Genomic DNA, 19,834 nt, shown 5'->3' on the forward strand with positions numbered 1-19,834 from the left:
ACCAAAATAGTTACTTATGATGTAGATTACGTACATGAGAGAACGTAAAACGATGAATTAGAACCAGAGAATCGAGAGGTTTATCCTCACTATCAAGTTAAGAGTACAAAAGTAAAGATAACTTCATCTAAACTTACAAAATCATTCTTTACAAAACAGCACATAATTTCTCCATGAGACTATATTCAACTAATGTATAAACTATAAATGCATGACATCACTGTCAACATTCAGAAATACCAAATCGGAACTGGCTCCTTAGATTTCCAAGGACACACTATTGATGCACGAGGCATCCGACCTATTAGAAGCAAAGGGGTGGCCATTCTGGATTACCCAGAACCGACCACTATTAAGCAATTGATCACATTTAACGGTCTTGTAAGTTTCTATAGGCGGTTCGTACCAAAATGCGAGTCCCTTATGAAACTGCTAACTGATTAACTTCGTGGAAATCCGAGAACCATTAATCTGGACGACACCGTGCCGGAAGCATTCTCCACAATTAAGGAACTAATCGAGAAAGGCGACCATGTTAAGACATCAGGACATTCAAGAGCTCATTAATATCGCAGTAGACGCATCCGAATCAGCTGTCAGAGAAGTCTTACAACAATGAGTTAACCACACTTAGAAACCTTTGGCATTTTTCTCAAGACGGTTGCTAGATACTGAATCTACGTACAGCACTTTCGGTAGAGAGCTCTTGCTATGTATTGTGCTGTATGGCATTTTCAAGACTCTAACGAAGGCCAAGAATTCACCCTTTTTTACTGATCATGAGCCCCTTACTTTCTCTTTAAGCTAATCTTCAGACAAGTACTCACCTCATGAGTCTCGATAACTGGACTACATTTCTCAGTTTACTCCAGATAAACAACAAATTTCTGGAGACGCTTTGTCTCGTATAACCTCCTTGAAGTTTCCAAGGAATAGATCTTTTTAAACTCACCCAGCTTCAAAAAGAAGACGCTGATCTCCAGTTTGAGTAATCCTCAACAGCTCTTAAACTGCTCACTAAGCAGATGAGAACAGGTAAGGAAACCTAACAATGTGACCCATCTACAGGTAGGGATCGCGCAGTCGTACCGAAACATTATTGACGCTGACATCGGATACACTGCAGCTCAACTCGTTTATGGAATGACACTCCGACTTCTAGGAGAATTCGTGGATCCTTCATCTTCAATGAACATGGATCTAAACTCCCACACGAGCAGGCTTACAAACGCAATGGTTCAGTTAAACATGTTTCCACTCGACCTCAATCAAGTGATGTTTTTGTTCAACCTTACTTACGATTTAGTAAACATGTCTTCGCACGTCGAGACTCACATCGGTGACATCACTACACAGTATACGAAGGACCCTTCAAAGTTCTTCAGCGCAAACCTAAGTACTATATTATCGCTAAGAACCGAACTAGCGATAGCATCAGCATCGACCGCATTACAGCTGCGTATTTAGAAGGAAATCCTATCCACGTCGATTTTCCTTCGGTATAATCGAACGACACGGCTCCTACACTCACAATACCTCATCTGACAGCCAACATGCATGTTGATACTTTGGTAGTATTTGATAATAAACTTGGAACAACACGTTCTGGAAGAGGAGTAAGATTTCCAGAACATTTAAATGACTATTACACGTAAGACGCCAGATGACATTTTGCCTTATCTCGATGTTTTCTTGTATTATATAGAATAAAAAAGTTTATTATGCTTATACTTATATACTTATTCCAAATAAAAGAGCAAAATTATTTTGCAAATATGAGTATATTTAATTTTTCCTTAAAAAGAAAACCGAAAACATTTTACAAATCGCCTTTACGCTGTCGCAGGTATATTAGTGTATTTACCTTTTTCCTTCTGCTTTGTGTAGTCACGCGCGTACGAGTGTATTCCAACATGCACTTACATATGCTTTATTTCTTGTCCAAGATGGCTGGGAACACCGTGTTCAACTTCCGCGATCACTAGCCATTTTAGATCAGTCACTTCTCGATACCTTGGTAAGCTATCTCCAAACCTCCTCGCTTCTGACTTTTGATTTCACTGGGTTAGTGTGATTCAATTATAGAAGGTGTGGCTGGTAATGTGTTGTCAAACTACAATACTTGTTACATCCTCACACCAATATGGGTACTCTGAAAATATCTTAGCCTAGACCATTATTATTTGTTTGGAGCATACTTAGTTTTGGTACCCATTTGTGTAAGATTCTGTTTGAATTAAATAAATTGGCAATACTAATAGTATGCTCTCGATCAATGATGCGTTTATAGCACTTGACAAAGGAGTCCTACTCATAACATTGGAACCAGTGTCTCTTAAAACTCAAAGTTCGTTGTCCATTTGTGAAGTAATTCTAAAATTGTGATTTCAATTACCCAAAATATCTAAATCTTTGAAATGTTTGCCAATCGAAGTAAAATGTTTTTTTACTTGTTTTGATCGACTACTAAACGGTCGCTAACCACGCGCTCAAGAGCGCGATGACTGAGATTTTCCACTATCCTGAAGAAAAGGTTTTCAAGGCATTTATATGGTCAAAGTCATTTGTTTTCTACGCAATCACCGTAATTTTTCTCTTTCTCGCACCAATAATAATCCTTTGTAACGTGAAATGTGAGATGTTCGATATATATTTCCAAACCTTGTTATGTAGATATTTGGATAGATTTCAAATATATTCCTGTCAATATGGGTCCTTGTTTCCCTGAAATAAGTCAGTCATTTGTTTGGATTTATACTGCTGATGATCAGAATCAAATCAACTCGAATTTGTGGTCCGGAATGGACGTAAAATGGAACACTTTGAGAAGTGAATTTATTAGCGTTGAAGACAACCAATTTCTATCTGGATCATTAAACTACTTCAGCCATGAAGATCCTGTCCCATGGCCATCAAAAAATGTCGGAAAACTAAATTATAAGGCAATTGAAATCTCGATCGATATATTTAATGTTACCAGTCTCAAGATAATGGGGAAACGTCTTTTTATCCCGATAACTTGTGGTTTGCGAGTAAGTTATTTATATCATCCATTTTTCTCCGTTACTTGGGGATCAAGAGGAGCACCATATGCATCGATGTTTTAGTGGTTGTTTAAAATATACTGGATTACCGACAAAATCTTGTAAAGTTCCGATGTGTCTGATTTGGAACCTGAAACCTATTGCTTCAAGCCAAGTGCTCTAACAACCTTGCCATCGATTTATATGTCAAACCAAAAATTAATGATCTAAAAAAAGTTGCTTTGTGAACTGAGCCATCCTTCGTACATAAAACTCTATGTTCAAGTACTTCTCACCCAGAAATTTTACATCCAGACAGTGTTCAATTTTACTTGGTTACAAATAATTATACTCCGTATTTCCTACAATTTCACCACTCACGTTTCACAGCTGTAAGGTAAAACATTTTAGATGGATTAACAACAGATTTTTATTCGAATAAACTTTTAGATCCTGATCAAGAGAATTATTAATGAGTGCCCCCCACTCATCCATTCTTCTTATATTAGCTACGAAACCTTACTAACCAAATGAAACGATAACCGGTATCACTTTAAGTTAGTGAAACGGCATCGATACAAAACGTACTCTGGTAGCCATGGATGGAACCGATTGCGTTTAATGTTAAGAAATAAGGCAAATTGAACAAAGCTTTAGTGAATTTATACAAACATCATACTAATACATCAGCAGACTGCATGTAACTTATGAAGTAGATCAATTAATCTCTACTTCGAGTAACTTCTTCTATATTTATTTGAAACATTATTTTAAGATTGAAAATTAGTTTCATACAATCTTTTCTGTACAGTTTACATCTTCTTGGTGTTTTCATTTGATATGAATGCCTCACACATGGAAGCTTAGTTAATTAGAAGGTTTCTGGTTTTAGTATAGTTATGAATGTCTGCTCATACAGCCGGAAAACACAAATCAATAGAGTATCTAATGCTTGTTTTATGCAGTCAAGAACTGTATTGAAGATCTAGAAAGGATTACATTTTTCCACCTGAAAACTAACTTAGGAAAACACGTTTATTCAGTGTTATATGCACCAATCAATTGGTGTTAGCGCCTTTCGATCTAAATTATAAAGGACTTCAAATGGTTTTTCGACGAGATTATAATTTATGGACGAATCAGTCAGGTATAAAATAACATGTTTTGGGTTTTGGCGCGAAATTCACCCATCCACTTGGCTAAATAAAGTTCTGGCATTATAGCTGATGTCAGTTCGTGATGAAAATCACAAATCTAATTCCTAACGTTAACCATGAACTATAAATCCTAATTTTATTTCTTCACATTAGTTTATAACCCTCACATAGTTCTAGTTAGTCGATGCAAATACTCACGGTCAGTTCAGCGTCACTCAAACGTCGTCTATAAATTATAGTCTCACCTAGAAATCAAACAGGAGGATAAATCGAGATATCATTGTGTGTCAGTACAAGGTGCCCCATAAAAAATAAGCAGGATTGAGAAAAATAAACTCAATAACACTGTTCAATCAGTCCAAGACATTGTCAGTCTATCTATGTGTAAAATGATTAAAGTCATAACTTATAGAAAAGCTGGTTTCTCAAATTCCTATAAAAATATACGCTTATAACGCGTAACCACGGAGATTTTAACCGCTGGATCTCGACTCCACCCATTTCTATTTGACTAGGTGGGTAATAAAGTGAAACATTTCACACAAACTAATATCTGACTCCTTACCATTTTTCCATTATACTACTATTCATGTACTATAGCTATGTCTTTTGGGAAGTTGTGTAAACAAGATCGATAAAGAATAAAAGTTCAACAGAGTTTCGTATGAAGCTGAAAACACTTAAACTATAACGTATTATTAGAATTTCCATTGACAAATTTTACCATTTTTCCTTTTTTGAAAAAAACATTAGCACAACAACAATGAGTTCTCACTGAACGTGACTGGATTAATATGGAATGAATTCATTTCCCAAACGTCAATAACTGATTTATTTATTCAAAGTGAATTAACTATAAAGCAAACACAATCGATTAAATTGCACTGGATGGATCCAATTGAAAAGGAGTACTACATGGTAAGTGAATGACGCACAAAAAAACTAGAGTTACAGATAGGTGACCAACAGAAGTCTGCGAATTGGCGATGATTTAAATTTCGTTTTCCAGTATGACACTGAAAGCTTCACGACTAAATCACCTAGCTCAAAGAACATAATCCTCAACTGATAGCACAATATGACGAAAACTACTCCCAGTCATCTGACTGAATATGTAAGGGGATTAAAATCCCATTTACTTATGGAAAATAGTCAAGGTCGTATAACTTATCAGAGTAAGAAGAAATAGGGTCATAGCGATTACTTTGTCTATATCTGTTACATCACATTAGATCTCAATACACTCGTTCTTAACATATGGCTTCTTGGTTTCTACAGCAAAGGAAACTGAATGGAATATCAAACGAAATGGGTTCCCTTTTATTTTAGTTCAAGGTAATAACGATAACTGTAAGTATGTGGGCGGCTGTCACTTCCCAGTTACTCACACAATGGAAAGACACTTCTCAAGTGAAAACTCGGTTAGGGTTGGTCATGTAGATCAGAGATCATGGCCGGAGAACCTAAGGAACAGCTATTAACAAAAATAATATATTTATAAGAAGCAACTGCTTAAAGCCAGTCATACAACCATTTTGTGGGAATCTTTTGATGTATTAGATGCGTACTTCAAAATCTTTTACAGCGAGATGGAAATCTGTGGGGTTAAGGTAAGGCATGGTATTTTTCGAACCGACCTTCACTAACCTCCCTCCTTTAGTTATGGTAAGGTAGCGTCACTGCAAACTTTGCTTGTTTTAGGGAAACACTACTGTCAAAGCGTCTATTTGGTACTTTCCCCTCTGACCATGGGTTGGTTTTCAGTTTTACTGATTTCTAGTTATGAAACTAAATTATGAGGTATATTAACGACAGATATACACGGCTTTTTCCCAATCCAGACAAGGATGTGTATGCAAAGAGAGACCTTAAAGTGTGGGCTTCTCAAAATACAGTGCCTCGCTCGACCTTGAGATAGCAAGCGAGCCTAGACACGTTACATGTTTGTAGTCGCTCAGCCTACCAGTTAAAACTATGCATGGACTACTGCATTTTTGCTCAGTTCAAGGGTGATATTTTCACGTTGAGACCTAAAGGCTACTCGGTTGGGGTCCACGTGACCAATGGTTGGAGACTCTAGGTGACATGGCTCAGAATCGATCACAATGGTGTAGGTGTATACACTCTTTATCTTCTCTCAAACTTTGAGATTAAAATTGCTTCATAACTTTCTTCCTTCCTATATAATATCTTTATATACAACCTTTCTTTTATATACTACCACCACTAAATTAATTACTTCTATGAATCCGGTGTTCATCTTCTTGTGCTAACGAGGTATGACAACTTGGACCAATGCATATATGTGCCTGGTCCTACGTTGTAGCTGACTGACTGACTGAAAGGCTTTGGATATACATAATGGTGAGAAGGGTTATAAGACAAAAACAACAACAACAACAATCATGATTTTCAAATGTTCTTTAGTTGTTCTCCATTTGTGACGAGAATTATCGTCGAATAAGGTTTGAAAGTATTATATAGTTTGTATTTGTCGTTTTATCACTAATGCACATATATATCGGATTTTCTTTCCAATTTATAGAGACCTGTAATGAATATGAACACTGTCCGTTATAACTCGTTAATTTCTAACTTAAACAATGCATTGTATGATGTGATGGATAGAAATCGTAAGTTTTCTCTTCTACAAAATAAACTTCGATATTTTCTTGTAACTATAAAAGTTTAGACATAAAACTTGTTTCTCAGTATAATACTGTTGAATTGAGTCACATTAGATCTGATCAATATTGAGTATTGTAAGCAAAGATGGATAGTGGCTAGCAGTGGAATCCAGGACGCGTGCTGCTTCGTCCTATTTGGGACTCGTCAGCTGGATGTACCTGCCACATCTCAGAGTTGATGTTCACTCTGGGACTTGAACCCAGTACCTTTCGCTTCAAACGCCATCGCGTTATCCACTCAGCTACTGAGTCCTGATAGTCACTTGCTTGTGCAATGGGGTGAACTTGAAATTTAGGCTATATCGAGGCAATACGCACAGTATGCACATATGCCAATTAGAGACTGACCAGTTGCAGTCCTAAAAACATCAATGGGAAGATCCAAACAAACGATACTAATTAAATTTCAATATTGAGTATTGTTTGTTATAGGAAACTTTGAATAGTTTTACATCAATCTCAGTTGTACTTAGCAAACATTAGTTGATAAATAAGTTCTAGAAACCATAAGTTATGCTGTTTATAGTATTGCTTCACAATGATAAGTAAGCCTTAAACTCAACAATTACCTACATCACTTCAAGTGTGAAGAAATTTGTTAGTCACATTAGATTATTGAATGGAGGAGATCGTTATTTTACTTGGCATTGAGTGCACTATTTTTACAGGTTAGATGATTGGAGGTAGTCGGAAAGAAACGTTGAGGTTAGTTTTCATGCTAGTCAGCATTCGTCAGTGAGTTTTGCAAGTAGTATCGACAGAACTAATGTTCCTTGGTGGACCCAGGTTAGCCAGCTTTATATTCTGAGATATTATCATTGGAGCGTTCGAACTACTATTGACCTCCTATAAGACAAATATTCAAAATATGCAGGATTTCCTGTCAATTACCGCGAACCATACAACAACTCTAAAATGTATAATTGAAACTGGAAGATCAGAAGGATTGTGTTCAAGTACTTAAAGACATATGACAAGCTTAAGGAAGCTTAAACGACCATCAATTTATGTAGATTCATTACAATAACTAGGAAAAGATAATTTACACACGGAATGGAATGGTTTCAGTTTTTTTAAGTGCATAAATTAATAATATTAGTGTTGTCATAGTGTGGTAGCGCAGAAGAAAGGAGAAGAAACGAGAAAATCTACACTCTCGTGCAAACGAATGTAACTAGAAGAATGAAGGGGTTTTAACATTCTTTTTCGAACTGTCGCGTATCCCTTTTTCCTACCGCCATAATCCACTTTCGATATGTCTACAAAAAGAACGAACGTATAAAGCGAGAGGGGAGAGGGAATAAGAATGATAAGAAATACAATGACAGTCAAAATATTTTCTGCCAAAAATTTGACCAGTAATAGAAAACTTATTAAATTGATGTTTATTGAGCCCTATTCATCGCAAATAAATCTCAGTTGGGATATTAATGAAAACCAAGAAGCACCAGAAAGCTGTTTAGTTCCGATGTGTGGCTCTTCACCAATATCCATTTATAACCACACTAGAGATCGAACTCATGAACTTCAGGTCTCGCGGCGAACACTTACACTGTTGAAACCACTGGAGTAATCTTTCTATCGAATTTCGGGGTGTGATCAAATAAGTATTCACTATTTGAAATCAATAATCACGACCTAGATTTCGTGATGGTTAGCATTTTTCAGCAAGAAGTATCTGCAATCGCAAGGAAACGGATGCTTTCTATGGGAACTGAATGTGCGTCAATCTATGTCTAAGTTAAAAACGCTATTATTGGAACATTTACATCGCGCTTCGTGTCTGGATACGACTGAGATGTCGATAAGTTATTTAATCAGAGAAGAATAATCAACAACATACGCCTGTTTAGATCTGAGTGATAATCGAATGTGATCGGACAGGTTACAGATTCTTCGAATATCTTCCGAAACTCCTTTCCGATATGGGATCACCTAGCTAACAAATCTCAACTGATATAAAGCCTAGGTTCATCCATTCCTGTCGGATGCTTCCAATTACATGACACTCATCAAAATGTTTCCTGATGTCGATCCAGTTAAACTAGAGACCGTGCATTAAAACTCGATCGATGGAATCTTCTGAGTGCTAAGGATTAGAGCGACATAAGATTAGGTTTGGTTACTTGGTGACAGCGAAATGTATTCCAAGTAAAAGACTGTTTGTCACTTCAATTTAATGAACTCTGTTAGACATATTCTTACACTCAGAATAAATAAGCCGAGTCTGAGTACAGTTGCGAAGCGTTTTCACATGAAAAACACAAAATGAAGAGATTGGGTAAAAGAGGAACATTTTCATGTGAATATCAATACATGGTTGAAGAGAAAAATCATACATTACTTCAAATGATAATCATGGACTGATATCCTATTTGAGTTAAATCATTCATACGTTTTTTCTCCAATACAGATCTAGCTAGATAGTGAAATGGCTTACCTACACCATCTTTATCTGGAATGTAGGCTTAGCTACATAATAACAGGGTCTAGAAGTTCCATCATGCTCGGAAAGGGTTTCGATAAATATTGTAACATAAATTCTTCTCTTGTGAATAACGGCCATTTAACATTGGAGTGGTATACAGACCAAAATCATTGCAGTCTACTATCGAGTCAACAAAACTGTCACATATTTCAACTTTCAGTTAGTATATACTGAACAAAATCGGAATTGACATTCAGTATTATCCACGCTGAAGTTTTGTGAAAAACTCGAGTAGAACAATCAAACTAAGAGCATCAGCTAAGTATTATTGTAGATAGGATGTTGATTAAATAATGTACACCTGATCAATAAGTTAACCCCTATATCATGTACTTGGATATGAGTTGAACTATAAGTATGAAGGCTAATGACAATACTAGGTTACTCAGGTTGAAATAGGATTCCAACTTAGGATTTTGTGAAAGAAAGCTGAACGAACACCTTAACTATTAAGACACTACTCCACATAATTCAGTATACCTCCTTCAGTGCTTCCAAACGCCCTGGTACGGCCGAGAGTGGGAAAAGTCCGCTCTCCCTCTCGAAATGCTCTCACATGGTCACGCGTATATAGCCTCTGCCACGGAAGTCCTACTCACTGCCTTCTCGTGGCACCAGTGTTGTTTACGAAATTGAAAGGACGAAAAGCGAATATCCGGTGCTTTAACCGGTTTGGTGAACACGGAAAGTCCACCTAGGAGAGTTGGAAAACCCTGATTCCAAACCAATGGTGCACATGGGCTCCAGTATCCTGAGGAAACAAATGGCGTATGAATCAATCGTTGGTCACCGGCTACCATGAGACTGCATCTCCTTACGATGCTCCACTGCCTTGTGGATCAGACCTTTAGGTCGAAGGCTTCGGATGTGGCTCCCTATGAAAACCACCTTCTTCAGGTTTGGGCACCTAGGCAGTATCACAGCCCTCTCACAAATCAAATGAGATTTGTGCGGCGCATATGTATCTGGTGCCTCTTTGTACCAATATTGATGTGTTTAAATAAATAAATAATTATTTTCTTCTCATGCTTATTTATAGTGACCATTCATCTTGGAAAAACACAATGTTTTATGTCAACTAGTGAAGCAGATGCCCAATCATCAGAATCATTTCATATTACATTGGTAATAAATCTTCCAGAGCAAGAATTATTGTATCCTTTTATTATTTTCATCATGCTTATATACATATATATTCATTTATTGCGTGGTTATTATTATCATTTAGAGAGTCGTTAAAACAGGTAATGTAATCAGCTCACAAAACCATCTTAACTAATAAACATAACTGTATCAGGAGATGAAGACTTCATAGTTAGCTAGCTATAATTTGAAATTGAAGATCCTAGATGAAAATTCAAAATGATGCAGGCGTATAGTTTCCCAGTAAGTGATGCTGAGGATAGACGCAAGGTACCAGACAGAAATAATAAATAGAATGATAAAATTGTGAATCTTTGTCCACTGAGATGACTAGAACATATGGTACACATCCTCAATAACCCCTCAACGAATAATATTGGTTGTCGTAAGAGTGAGTTGGAGAGAACTTAGTGAACTAAAAAGAGACATCAATTTTTTTAACCAATAGCTGGTGGTCTGAGCCATATTAGTAGATCCAGGTAATCTGATTACGGTCCAACCGTTTGCTGTGATCGATAGCTGAAGATGTTAGGTGACACGCTACAAAACGGGTTCAGATGCATTCCCTCTTTATCTTCCCGTAGCTCTTGAGTTCTTAGGTTCATTGTTTGCCTTTTATTCCGAGTTCATTTTTTTATTACCTCCACACAGTACATTTTTACTACTATTTATACAGATGCTTATTACACTACTTTAGCATTCCAAGTCAATAACTCGATCTCGTTATATCGTTAAGTTTTCTTGTTCGATCAAACAAGCCTCCCTATCAACTTTCGTCTCGATTTCCTCTCTATTCAGCTTTATTTATTTGAACACACAAAAATTGATACAAAGGGGCACCGAATACATATGTGCCACATAAGTCACTTGATTTGTGTGGGCTACGATACTGCCCAGGTGCCTAAACTGAAGCAGGTGGTTTTCTTAGGGGGCCACACCTCGAGCCTTCGACCTAAAGGTCTGATCCACAAGGCAGTGAAGCATCGTGAGGAGGTGCAATCTCATGGTAGCCAGTGACCAACAATAAGTTCTTACGCCATTTGTTCCTTCAGGATACTGGAGCCCATGTGCATCACTGGTTTGGCCGAGAACCCAAATTGGTGGTTTCCTTCAAAGATCAGTCCCAAAGCACTTGAACAGAATTTCTTATCGACAACGCAATGAGGCAAAGTCAGGAGATGGCGTTCCATACTAGACAGTGTTCAAAATAGGTTGGTGTATCACTCGTCCCCAGGTGATCCTTGAGTCGTCCTCGGGAAACCATTGGTTTGGAATCAGGATTTGCCACCTACCCCAGGTGGACTCCCCTTCTTTACAAACCTGGTTAGTGTCAGACGTTCTCGTTTTGCCCTCTTATTTCCGTAAATAACACCTCAGAAGCGGTAAAGTAGTGAGTAGGATTCCTTTAGTAAGGGCTATAAATTGCATCGCCGAACAAGAGAGGACTTTCCTCACTCTCAAGCAAACCACGGTACTTGGGTTGGCACATCGCAAATACATGTTTTAAACAACAGTCTCTCAATATATTTCCTTAATTATATTTTTCCTCCAACAAAATATACCAAATCAGATTTGAAACACCATTTATTCATAGATTAAAATGGGCATATATCTTTTATATTGGTATATGGATTATATTTTATTGGCCAATTCAATGGTTACAACGTTGGGTATTTGAAAAACGTCAATTGATGATCTATGATAATTTAGTTGAATTTAAACAACCGCCGGCGCATGTTTATCTAAATCAATTAAAGAATGAGTGGTGATGATGGATGGATGGATAACTTTCTATGATTATCAATTTCCCAAGTTGAAGAAAAGTGGACATTAGTTTCTAACCATATCAAATTCCGTGAAATACATTGATCATATACAATAGAGTGTTCAATATCTTTGTACATTGTTCTATGTATGATGTGTACATAAATACTTGACCGATTGACTTTGCTTTGTATATTCATGGTAATCCATCATTCAAGTGCAACTTGGAACCTGACATATATGTACATCATTTCTAATTGTCATATCAACACCGGTACACTAGTATCAGTCAGTCAGTCACAACGTAGAACTTCGTACGTACGTACATCAGTTCGAGTTGCCATACCACATTATCACAGAGATGTAGTTGTCGATTCAAATCCTTTAGTGGTAGAAGTAGTAACAATATAACCATTAATGTGAAAGATTAGGGTTTGAAGATGTTATTGAAGGAGTATAATACAGTGAAATAAATTTGGAAAGAGAAAAAGTATAGAGACGTGAAGAATTCAGAAGGTTAGAGTTTGGGAGAACACAAAGAGTGAATGCACCTTCACCATTAAAAACGATTTTGAGCCATGTCATTCAAGGTCTCTAACCATCGGTTGCTATCATCTCGCGAATCCCAACCAGGTAGTCTACACCTACCAACATGGCTCAGTCCAATTGTCAGTGACTTTATAGACTTGTGCCACGTTTTGGTCTGGCCGCCTCTAGCTTTCTTCCAACCTACTCCTACACCATGGAACATTGCACGTCTGGGCGGTCGGTGGTTGGGCATACGTAACACATGTCCCAGCCATCTCAACTGATGAAGTTTCACTCTTTCATCAATCGATTTGCCATCATTACCTAGTACCCGTTTCCTAACAACTGCATTCTTACCCAGTGGTCCCAGGGTATACGAGCAATGCTTCGAAGACACCTATGGTCGAATACTATTAGCCTACGAATGTCCTCTACTCTTATCGGCCATTTTTACTGCCATAAAGTAGGACGGAATTGCTGCACATTAAACCCGTCCTTTGGTTGCTAGACGGATATCTCGCCTACGCCATAAATGACGCAAGTTGGCGAAAGCTAGACGAGCCTTCTGTATCTGTGCTGAGATTTCGTCACACACCAGACCACAAGGGCTGATGAGACTCCTTAGATAAGTGAAGCAGTCAACACGCTCAACTACTTCACTCCCTATCATTAGTTCAGGTACACTAGTATAACTAAATTCATGTTTACTTATTGCATAATGAAATAATAATAATAGATACCTGAAGTGTGATGGTCTATGTGACTACTTACTACTTGTAAACCTCTTTTCATCTTGACAGTACAGTCTCACAAAAGGTCACTTTCATGTGGCAAACCTGCTGATCGCGATGAACATATGGAAAAATATCATGGATCGTAGGGGAAAGATTGACGTCGTATACCTTGAATTCTTAAATGCTTGCAGCATGGAAACATACACAAATGCTATGAATAAGCTCAAACTAAGAGATATCAAATCACACATACTTGATTAATTTGCTTCCTATCTAAATAATCGACTTTTTAGGGTCAGGATTAACTTTGATTCTTCTCAGGCCATGTAATGTTTTAGCAGGATCCCTCAGGGTTCAGTAATAGGACCTCTTCTTTCCTTGATCTATATAGACTATCTTCCATAGCAGGTATCGTCAAGTTTGTTGCTTTTCACTGATGATTTGAAACTCTGAGTAGAAGTGCTTAACCAGGAGGGTAAGTTGGGGTTTCAGGAGGGTTCAACAAGACTCCAAGGTTAGGAGGATAACTACGTTGCCACAATTTATTAGTTTGTCCTCTTTTAATGTTTATATACCTAGGTACTTACCTGGAAGCATCGAAGGTTTATTGCTACCAAACATTGAAGCCCTTTAAGCGAAAGCTTTCCCTATTTCGTTCAAAACCATACGAAAATATTTAAAGAGATCGCTAACAACTTATTGCATAATGAATTAATGTATGATTTCTTTGTAGGTTAGTGAATATGCATTGCTGAGGACCCCCACACTGAGATAAAACGATCATTCAGTGCTTTCAAACTTTCAATGAAATTATTCATTGTACTGACATCAATGTTTATTTGCTTGATTGTAGAATTTGCTTTTATTATACACTTTGTTTGATTGTTTAGATGTTGAAGAATTCGATTGTTTCTTCTTCTTCGTCAGTGTTGTTTTTGTAGTCGTCTTGATGGTAGAAGTTTTTCCTTTGGTATGATTTAATAAATGTGATAGACCAGCTGAATGTATTCCTTGTAATAATGCTCACCTGCAAATTTTATTCTGTTGATAACTGGTCTATTTCAGGTGCATTTAATAAAGCTGGAATCAGTGTAGAACGAAGCCAACGTGGACTATTGTTCCCAACCCCGATCCCGCCCCCCAGATAAAGAAAGAAAACAATAAAAAAATTTAACTTTTGTATGAAATGGTTACTTTATATAATGTTATGGTTGCTTAGTCCTTAGTATTGATAAAACTCTATTGATGAAGTTGAAATACAATCAACAGACTACAGTTACTGTACCTTGTCAAATGCCTAACTTGATGGTAGATAGTTAGAGGTATTCGATAATAAGCTGTTATGAATATAGTGGTCTTGAGTGCTGTTAGAGGTATGAGTGCAGTTATCACTTCCCAGTTGCCCACACCGTGGAAGGGTTCTTCTAGAGGTACCTGAATAGGAAATTGGGTTAGAAGTGGTCTTAATGACCTGAGAGCGTGACCGCAGTGCCCAAGGGACAACTGCTTGAGGTCGGTCACATACGACCTTTATGTGGGTAGTTTTTGCGTTAGCTCCGTTCTTCAAAGGACCTTACCGCCGGAGACGGATATCTGTGGGATAAGGCGAGGTGTACATTTTTAGGGTCGACCTTTTCTAACCCCACCCCTCCTTGTGGGAAGGCAGCATCGCTTTTATGCTGGTTGTCTGAAGGAAACACCTTACTGCAGTCACACCCCTGTACAGAAAGCAGTACGAATTCGCCTTCGGACCTTGGGTTTGCTGCTTTTAGTCTTACCGCTCTTCAACCGACCTGTCTCGCATAGTAGGACATTGAGGAATGATTATTCCATCCAGTATAGCTCGATTAGTTCATCACGATATGCAAGCCCGACCACCACGTCAAGGTAGCAGCAACGGTCGGGTCGATAAGAAGCACTGGTTATTCAAAGACAAGGAGTATTTCCAAAACCTCAGGGGTATTGTTACTATTTCTGGGGTTTGGATCCGCACCATCCATAGACGTTACTACTTGACCATTTGATCTGTGAATAAACCGCACGACTATAACTGGTCATTGTGACATCGTAACTAATTTCGAGTCATATGACCTAAGGTTTCTAATCATCAATTAGAGAAATCTCAAGCATTCTAACTGGGAAGTTTGCATTTCTTTAAACGGCCGTAATCAAAATTTAATAATTCAATAAACTAGTAAGATTTCTTGATTTACCTACTCCCTATTTTGGTTTAGGCAATCTATTATATTGGAACGAAGAATGAATGAACGAACGGAAACTGATAAGGATTGTTTATGGACTATTATTACATATATTCTTATTGGACAATTATTGAGTAACTAAATTATATGTATATTCATATTCCTTTGGTCATAAGCTTTCATTTGACCTATCAGCTACTGTTATTCGATCCCAGTTTATTAGTTACAATCTCCCATACTCACAGCCAGTTTTGGCTTGATCTTATAGAATTATTTTTTTCATTTTATCAGTATAGGGTTGTGGAGATTGTTAATTTTTGATTAAGATCATGAACCGATCAATGTTAGACCACCATTGAAAACCTGGGAGCACTGGACGGCCGTTTCGTTCTCAGCAGTACCCATCTACGATCCCGCACGCGGGATTCGAACCCATGACTTTCAGTCTCGCTTTATGGTGTGATGCGGTCTGGTCTGTTTGTATATAAACTAAGTATGTCTGAAATATACGATTCATACAGTAGAGGCTGGGCCAGGTGAGGACTTAAAATATTAAGGATGCAGAGTTGACTCAAGGTCATAGAAGTCGATATTCTGATTGACGATTTTGTTACGTGATAATTGACAGGGGCGAAAGACATAACACAGTCTTTGTAGAAAAGGTGTAGGTCGCAATTGATAAAGTAAACCCCTACTTTACAAATGTGTGCTACATTCTTGTGTAGCGCAATTTTTAGTGCCATTATACTAAGCTTTTTATGTGTGTTAAAACCAAATGATTTTACATTCAGCATAGTATGTACAGGTAGGTGATATCAATTCACGTACAAGATTTACCTCTGCAACCATATTAATCAAAGAAATACCTACCTATTGTGAGTAATAGATGCCTAGTTTAATTGGAAAATCTCATGACTGTTGGGGGCGCTTCCAGAAGGTACAACGAGGCTTCCAGAGGCTTTATCGGGGCCGCAGAGATCCTATTCAATCACAGTCCGGTTGTTTTATTTATTTATTATTTATTTGAACACATAAACACTGGTACAAGGAGGCACCAAATACATATGCGCCACACAATAACAATGAGGACAGTAGCGGTTATCATTGATCTGCGTAAGGGGTGTGATACTACTCAGGTGCCCAAACTGAAGCAGGTGGTTTTCTTAGGGGGCCACACCTGGAGCCCTCGACCTAAAGATCTAATCCACAAGGCAGTGGAGCATCGTGAGGAGATGCAGTCTCATGGTAGCCGGTGACCAACAATAGGTTCTTACGCCATTTGTTCTCTCATGATACTGGAGCTAGGCCATGTGCACCATTGGTTTGGAATCAGGGTTTTCCAACTCCCCTAGGTGGACTCACCGTGTCCACTAACCCGGTTATGGCACCGGACATTCGCTTCTCGTCCTCTCACTTTCGTAAACAACAGTAATGTCACGAGAAGGCAGTGAGTAGGACTTCCCTGACAGAGGCTATATACGCGTGGCCATGTGAGAGCATTTGGAGGGGAGAGCTGACTCACCCCACCCTCCGCCGTACCAGGGCATTTGCGAGTCTTCTGGAATATCGACGTGGGACGTTGTGATAGGACAATTGTATAAACTTCTTGTTTGCAGATTAGCTGGATTACAATGATGCTACAGCCAATATCAAAAACTGTAGATACACCGATTTTTCTATATGTTTTGATGCTTACTTCAGTAAACTCTTCTCCTGTGTTTCTTCTGCCTTTTGACTCGCAGCTTAGGGGGTTTCACATGTTTAAGTGCCGAAGTCGTATGTTGTATTAGTCGTACTCAAGTAACAAACTTAGCAATAACATATAAATATTTCCCACTTAATTTCTACTTCTTAAAAGAGAAACACTATGCAAGGGTTGAAACGGATAACCGGTTTCCTAAAAAATCACTGATGAGATAGTAATTTGTATATGCTTGGTGAATAAATGAAATATTGTGTAACTAAGTACACTCATATCCTTATATAAAATGTTTTTTTACTATCATTGAAGTAACTGCTCCTATGAATTTGGTGTTCACCTTGTTGTGCTAATGAGGCATGGCAACCGATGCATATATGTGCCTGGTCCTACATCTTAGCTGACTGAACTAAGTAAACAAGTACATATCTGTTTGACTGACTCTGTCACACTTTTATAATGACAGAGCTACGTATACCATCTACAACGAACTCAAACGAAATCAAGAGATACTGTCAGAAGTGTAGGGGAGTGGTTGACACTTCTCGACTGTTCATACCGTGGAAAGGTACTTCTTACAAGTGAAGGAGAGGATTAGGGATAACCAACCCTTGAAATATCACAATTCACCTTACTCCATGGATCTATGTATTCGATCATAAGGTCTTAAAAGTCAGAGCTAACACATCAGGAACTACTCACAAAAAGGGCTGCATAAACAAACTTAAGCGTTACTGCTCAAACACTTTGGTCACAACCCCATGTTGTTAAGTCAGGTACCTCAAGAAGGAGACAGCATCACTGTAGACACTGGTTGTCTGAGAAAACTACTTTAATGCCGTCACACCTCAGTATAGTTAGCTATACGACTTCACCTTCAGATATTAGGCAGCTTTTTCTCGTATTATTACTTTCCAATCGACCAGACTGGAATAGTAGGCTCCATAGGAACAAGTATTCTAGCTAATATAGCTCGGTTAAATCTCAACAATAGTCAAACCAGACCACAACTTCAATGTGGCAGCTATAATCCAACTAAACTGAAGTAGATAAGGTGTGGTTAGAGTCTGTAACCTTATAGTTGAAAGTCGAGTTTCGATTTGATTAAAATGAGATTCTCTATACAAGCTTGGAAACAAGAACAGTTCTTTACAGAAGGTAAAATAGTTCTCTGTTTTGACTGATCAGTTTGAAAAGTCGTACTACCCAATTAATCAAAGTACGCAGTCAGCGAGACCATCGAAAGCTCTTAGTGTAAAGGATAGAACATAGAATTCAGTTGTAAGAACTTACCGAAACAGATTTGCTTCATTCCATTCGGACGGTAATCGACATTTAGGAATATCACCACCTGAATCACCAACAGTATGTTGTGCCGCGATTTCATTTAGCCAATTTAGAACATCACTCCATCCTGGAGTAGTAGAAGCACCTGGGCAATCAGAGATTTTTTTATCTGTTATGATCATTTTTGTTGCACAACTGTGTTCCTGGAAGAAATTTTTTAAAAATGTTATTCATTGTAATAAGTTACTTCAATGAAGTAATATGTAGATACATAACAAAATTTACTGATGATCATTGAGAGCAGTTCGTAAGAAACCCTGAACACAGGCCTCATGTTAGATGGCACTTATTATCAAGGCTGAAGTGAGATATTGAAAGAAAAGGTCCACCCAATGGAATTCAAACCCGCGCCCTTAAACCTCACCAAAATTTGTGGAATAAAAAAATACATATGTGGAGCTAGTAGGCTTGAGCATTGTCCGATACCTATCATGATCAATCATTTGTAATTTTGATGAAAAACCTGCTCTGTATAAAATTTTTTGATCAGGACTGAAAACCAAATAATTTTGTTTTCATTAACAAATGATGTGCAATCCGTGTAACGATTGCTTACTATAAGCCCCAAATGCTCGGTACAGCAGAGAATGGGGAGGGTCCGCTCTCCCTCTCCAAATGTTCTCACATGGTCACGCGTATACAGCCTCTGTCAGGGAAGTCCTACTCACAGCCTCGCGGCATTACTGTTGTTTACGAAAGTGAGAGGACGAAAAGCGAATGTCCGGTGCTTCAACCGGGTTGGTGGACACGGAAAGTTCACCTAGGGGAGTTGGAAGACCCCCATTCCAAACCAATGGTGCACATAGGCTCCAGTATCCTGAAGGAACAAATGGCGTATGAACCAATCGATGGTCACTGGCTAACATGGGACTGTATCTCCTCACGATGCTCCACTGCCTTGTGGACCAGATCTTTAAGTCAAAGGCTCCGGGTGTGGCCCCCTTAAAAAACCGCCTGCTTTAGTTTGGGCACATGGGCAGTATCACACAAATCAAATGAGATTTGCGCGGCGCATACATATCTGGTGCCCCTTTGTGCCAATATTTATGTGTTTAAATAAATA

General features: G+C 38.2%; 2 protein-coding genes and 1 non-coding gene across 3 annotated transcripts in view; 1 reads left to right on the plus strand and 2 right to left on the minus strand.

Moving 5' to 3' along the window:
• Smp_163960 (putative limd1) overlaps positions 1-6,872 on the plus strand; it is a gene marked incomplete at its 3' end in the record, with an annotated part of 28,627 nt that extends 21,755 nt beyond the window's left edge. Inside the window, exons 7-9 of the mRNA XM_018798505.1 lie at positions 2,674-3,032; positions 4,934-5,098; positions 6,726-6,872. Of these exons, the coding sequence (XP_018653440.1) occupies positions 2,674-3,032; positions 4,934-5,098; positions 6,726-6,872 (671 nt within the window). The remainder of the gene's footprint in view (positions 1-2,673; positions 3,033-4,933; positions 5,099-6,725) is intronic.
• Positions 6,873-7,049: 177 nt separating this feature from the next.
• Positions 7,050-7,116, minus strand: Smp_tRNA_00855_Gln_TTG.1.1. Its single transcript has one exon. It is a non-coding gene (tRNA).
• A 7,294-nt stretch (positions 7,117-14,410) lies between these two features.
• Positions 14,411-19,834, minus strand: part of Smp_163970 (family S10 non-peptidase homologue (S10 family)) — a gene marked incomplete at its 3' end in the record, with an annotated part of 51,150 nt that continues 45,726 nt past the window's right edge. Inside the window, exons 11-13 of the mRNA XM_018798506.1 lie at positions 18,718-18,914; positions 15,494-15,549; positions 14,411-14,469 (exon numbers count right to left, since the gene is read on the minus strand). Coding sequence (XP_018653441.1) covers positions 14,411-14,469; positions 15,494-15,549; positions 18,718-18,914 — 312 coding nt within the window. The remainder of the gene's footprint in view (positions 14,470-15,493; positions 15,550-18,717; positions 18,915-19,834) is intronic.

This window comes from Schistosoma mansoni, chromosome 6 (genome assembly GCF_000237925.1).
Source record: "Schistosoma mansoni strain Puerto Rico chromosome 6, complete genome".
Lineage (NCBI taxonomy): Eukaryota > Metazoa > Platyhelminthes > Trematoda > Strigeidida > Schistosomatidae > Schistosoma > Schistosoma mansoni.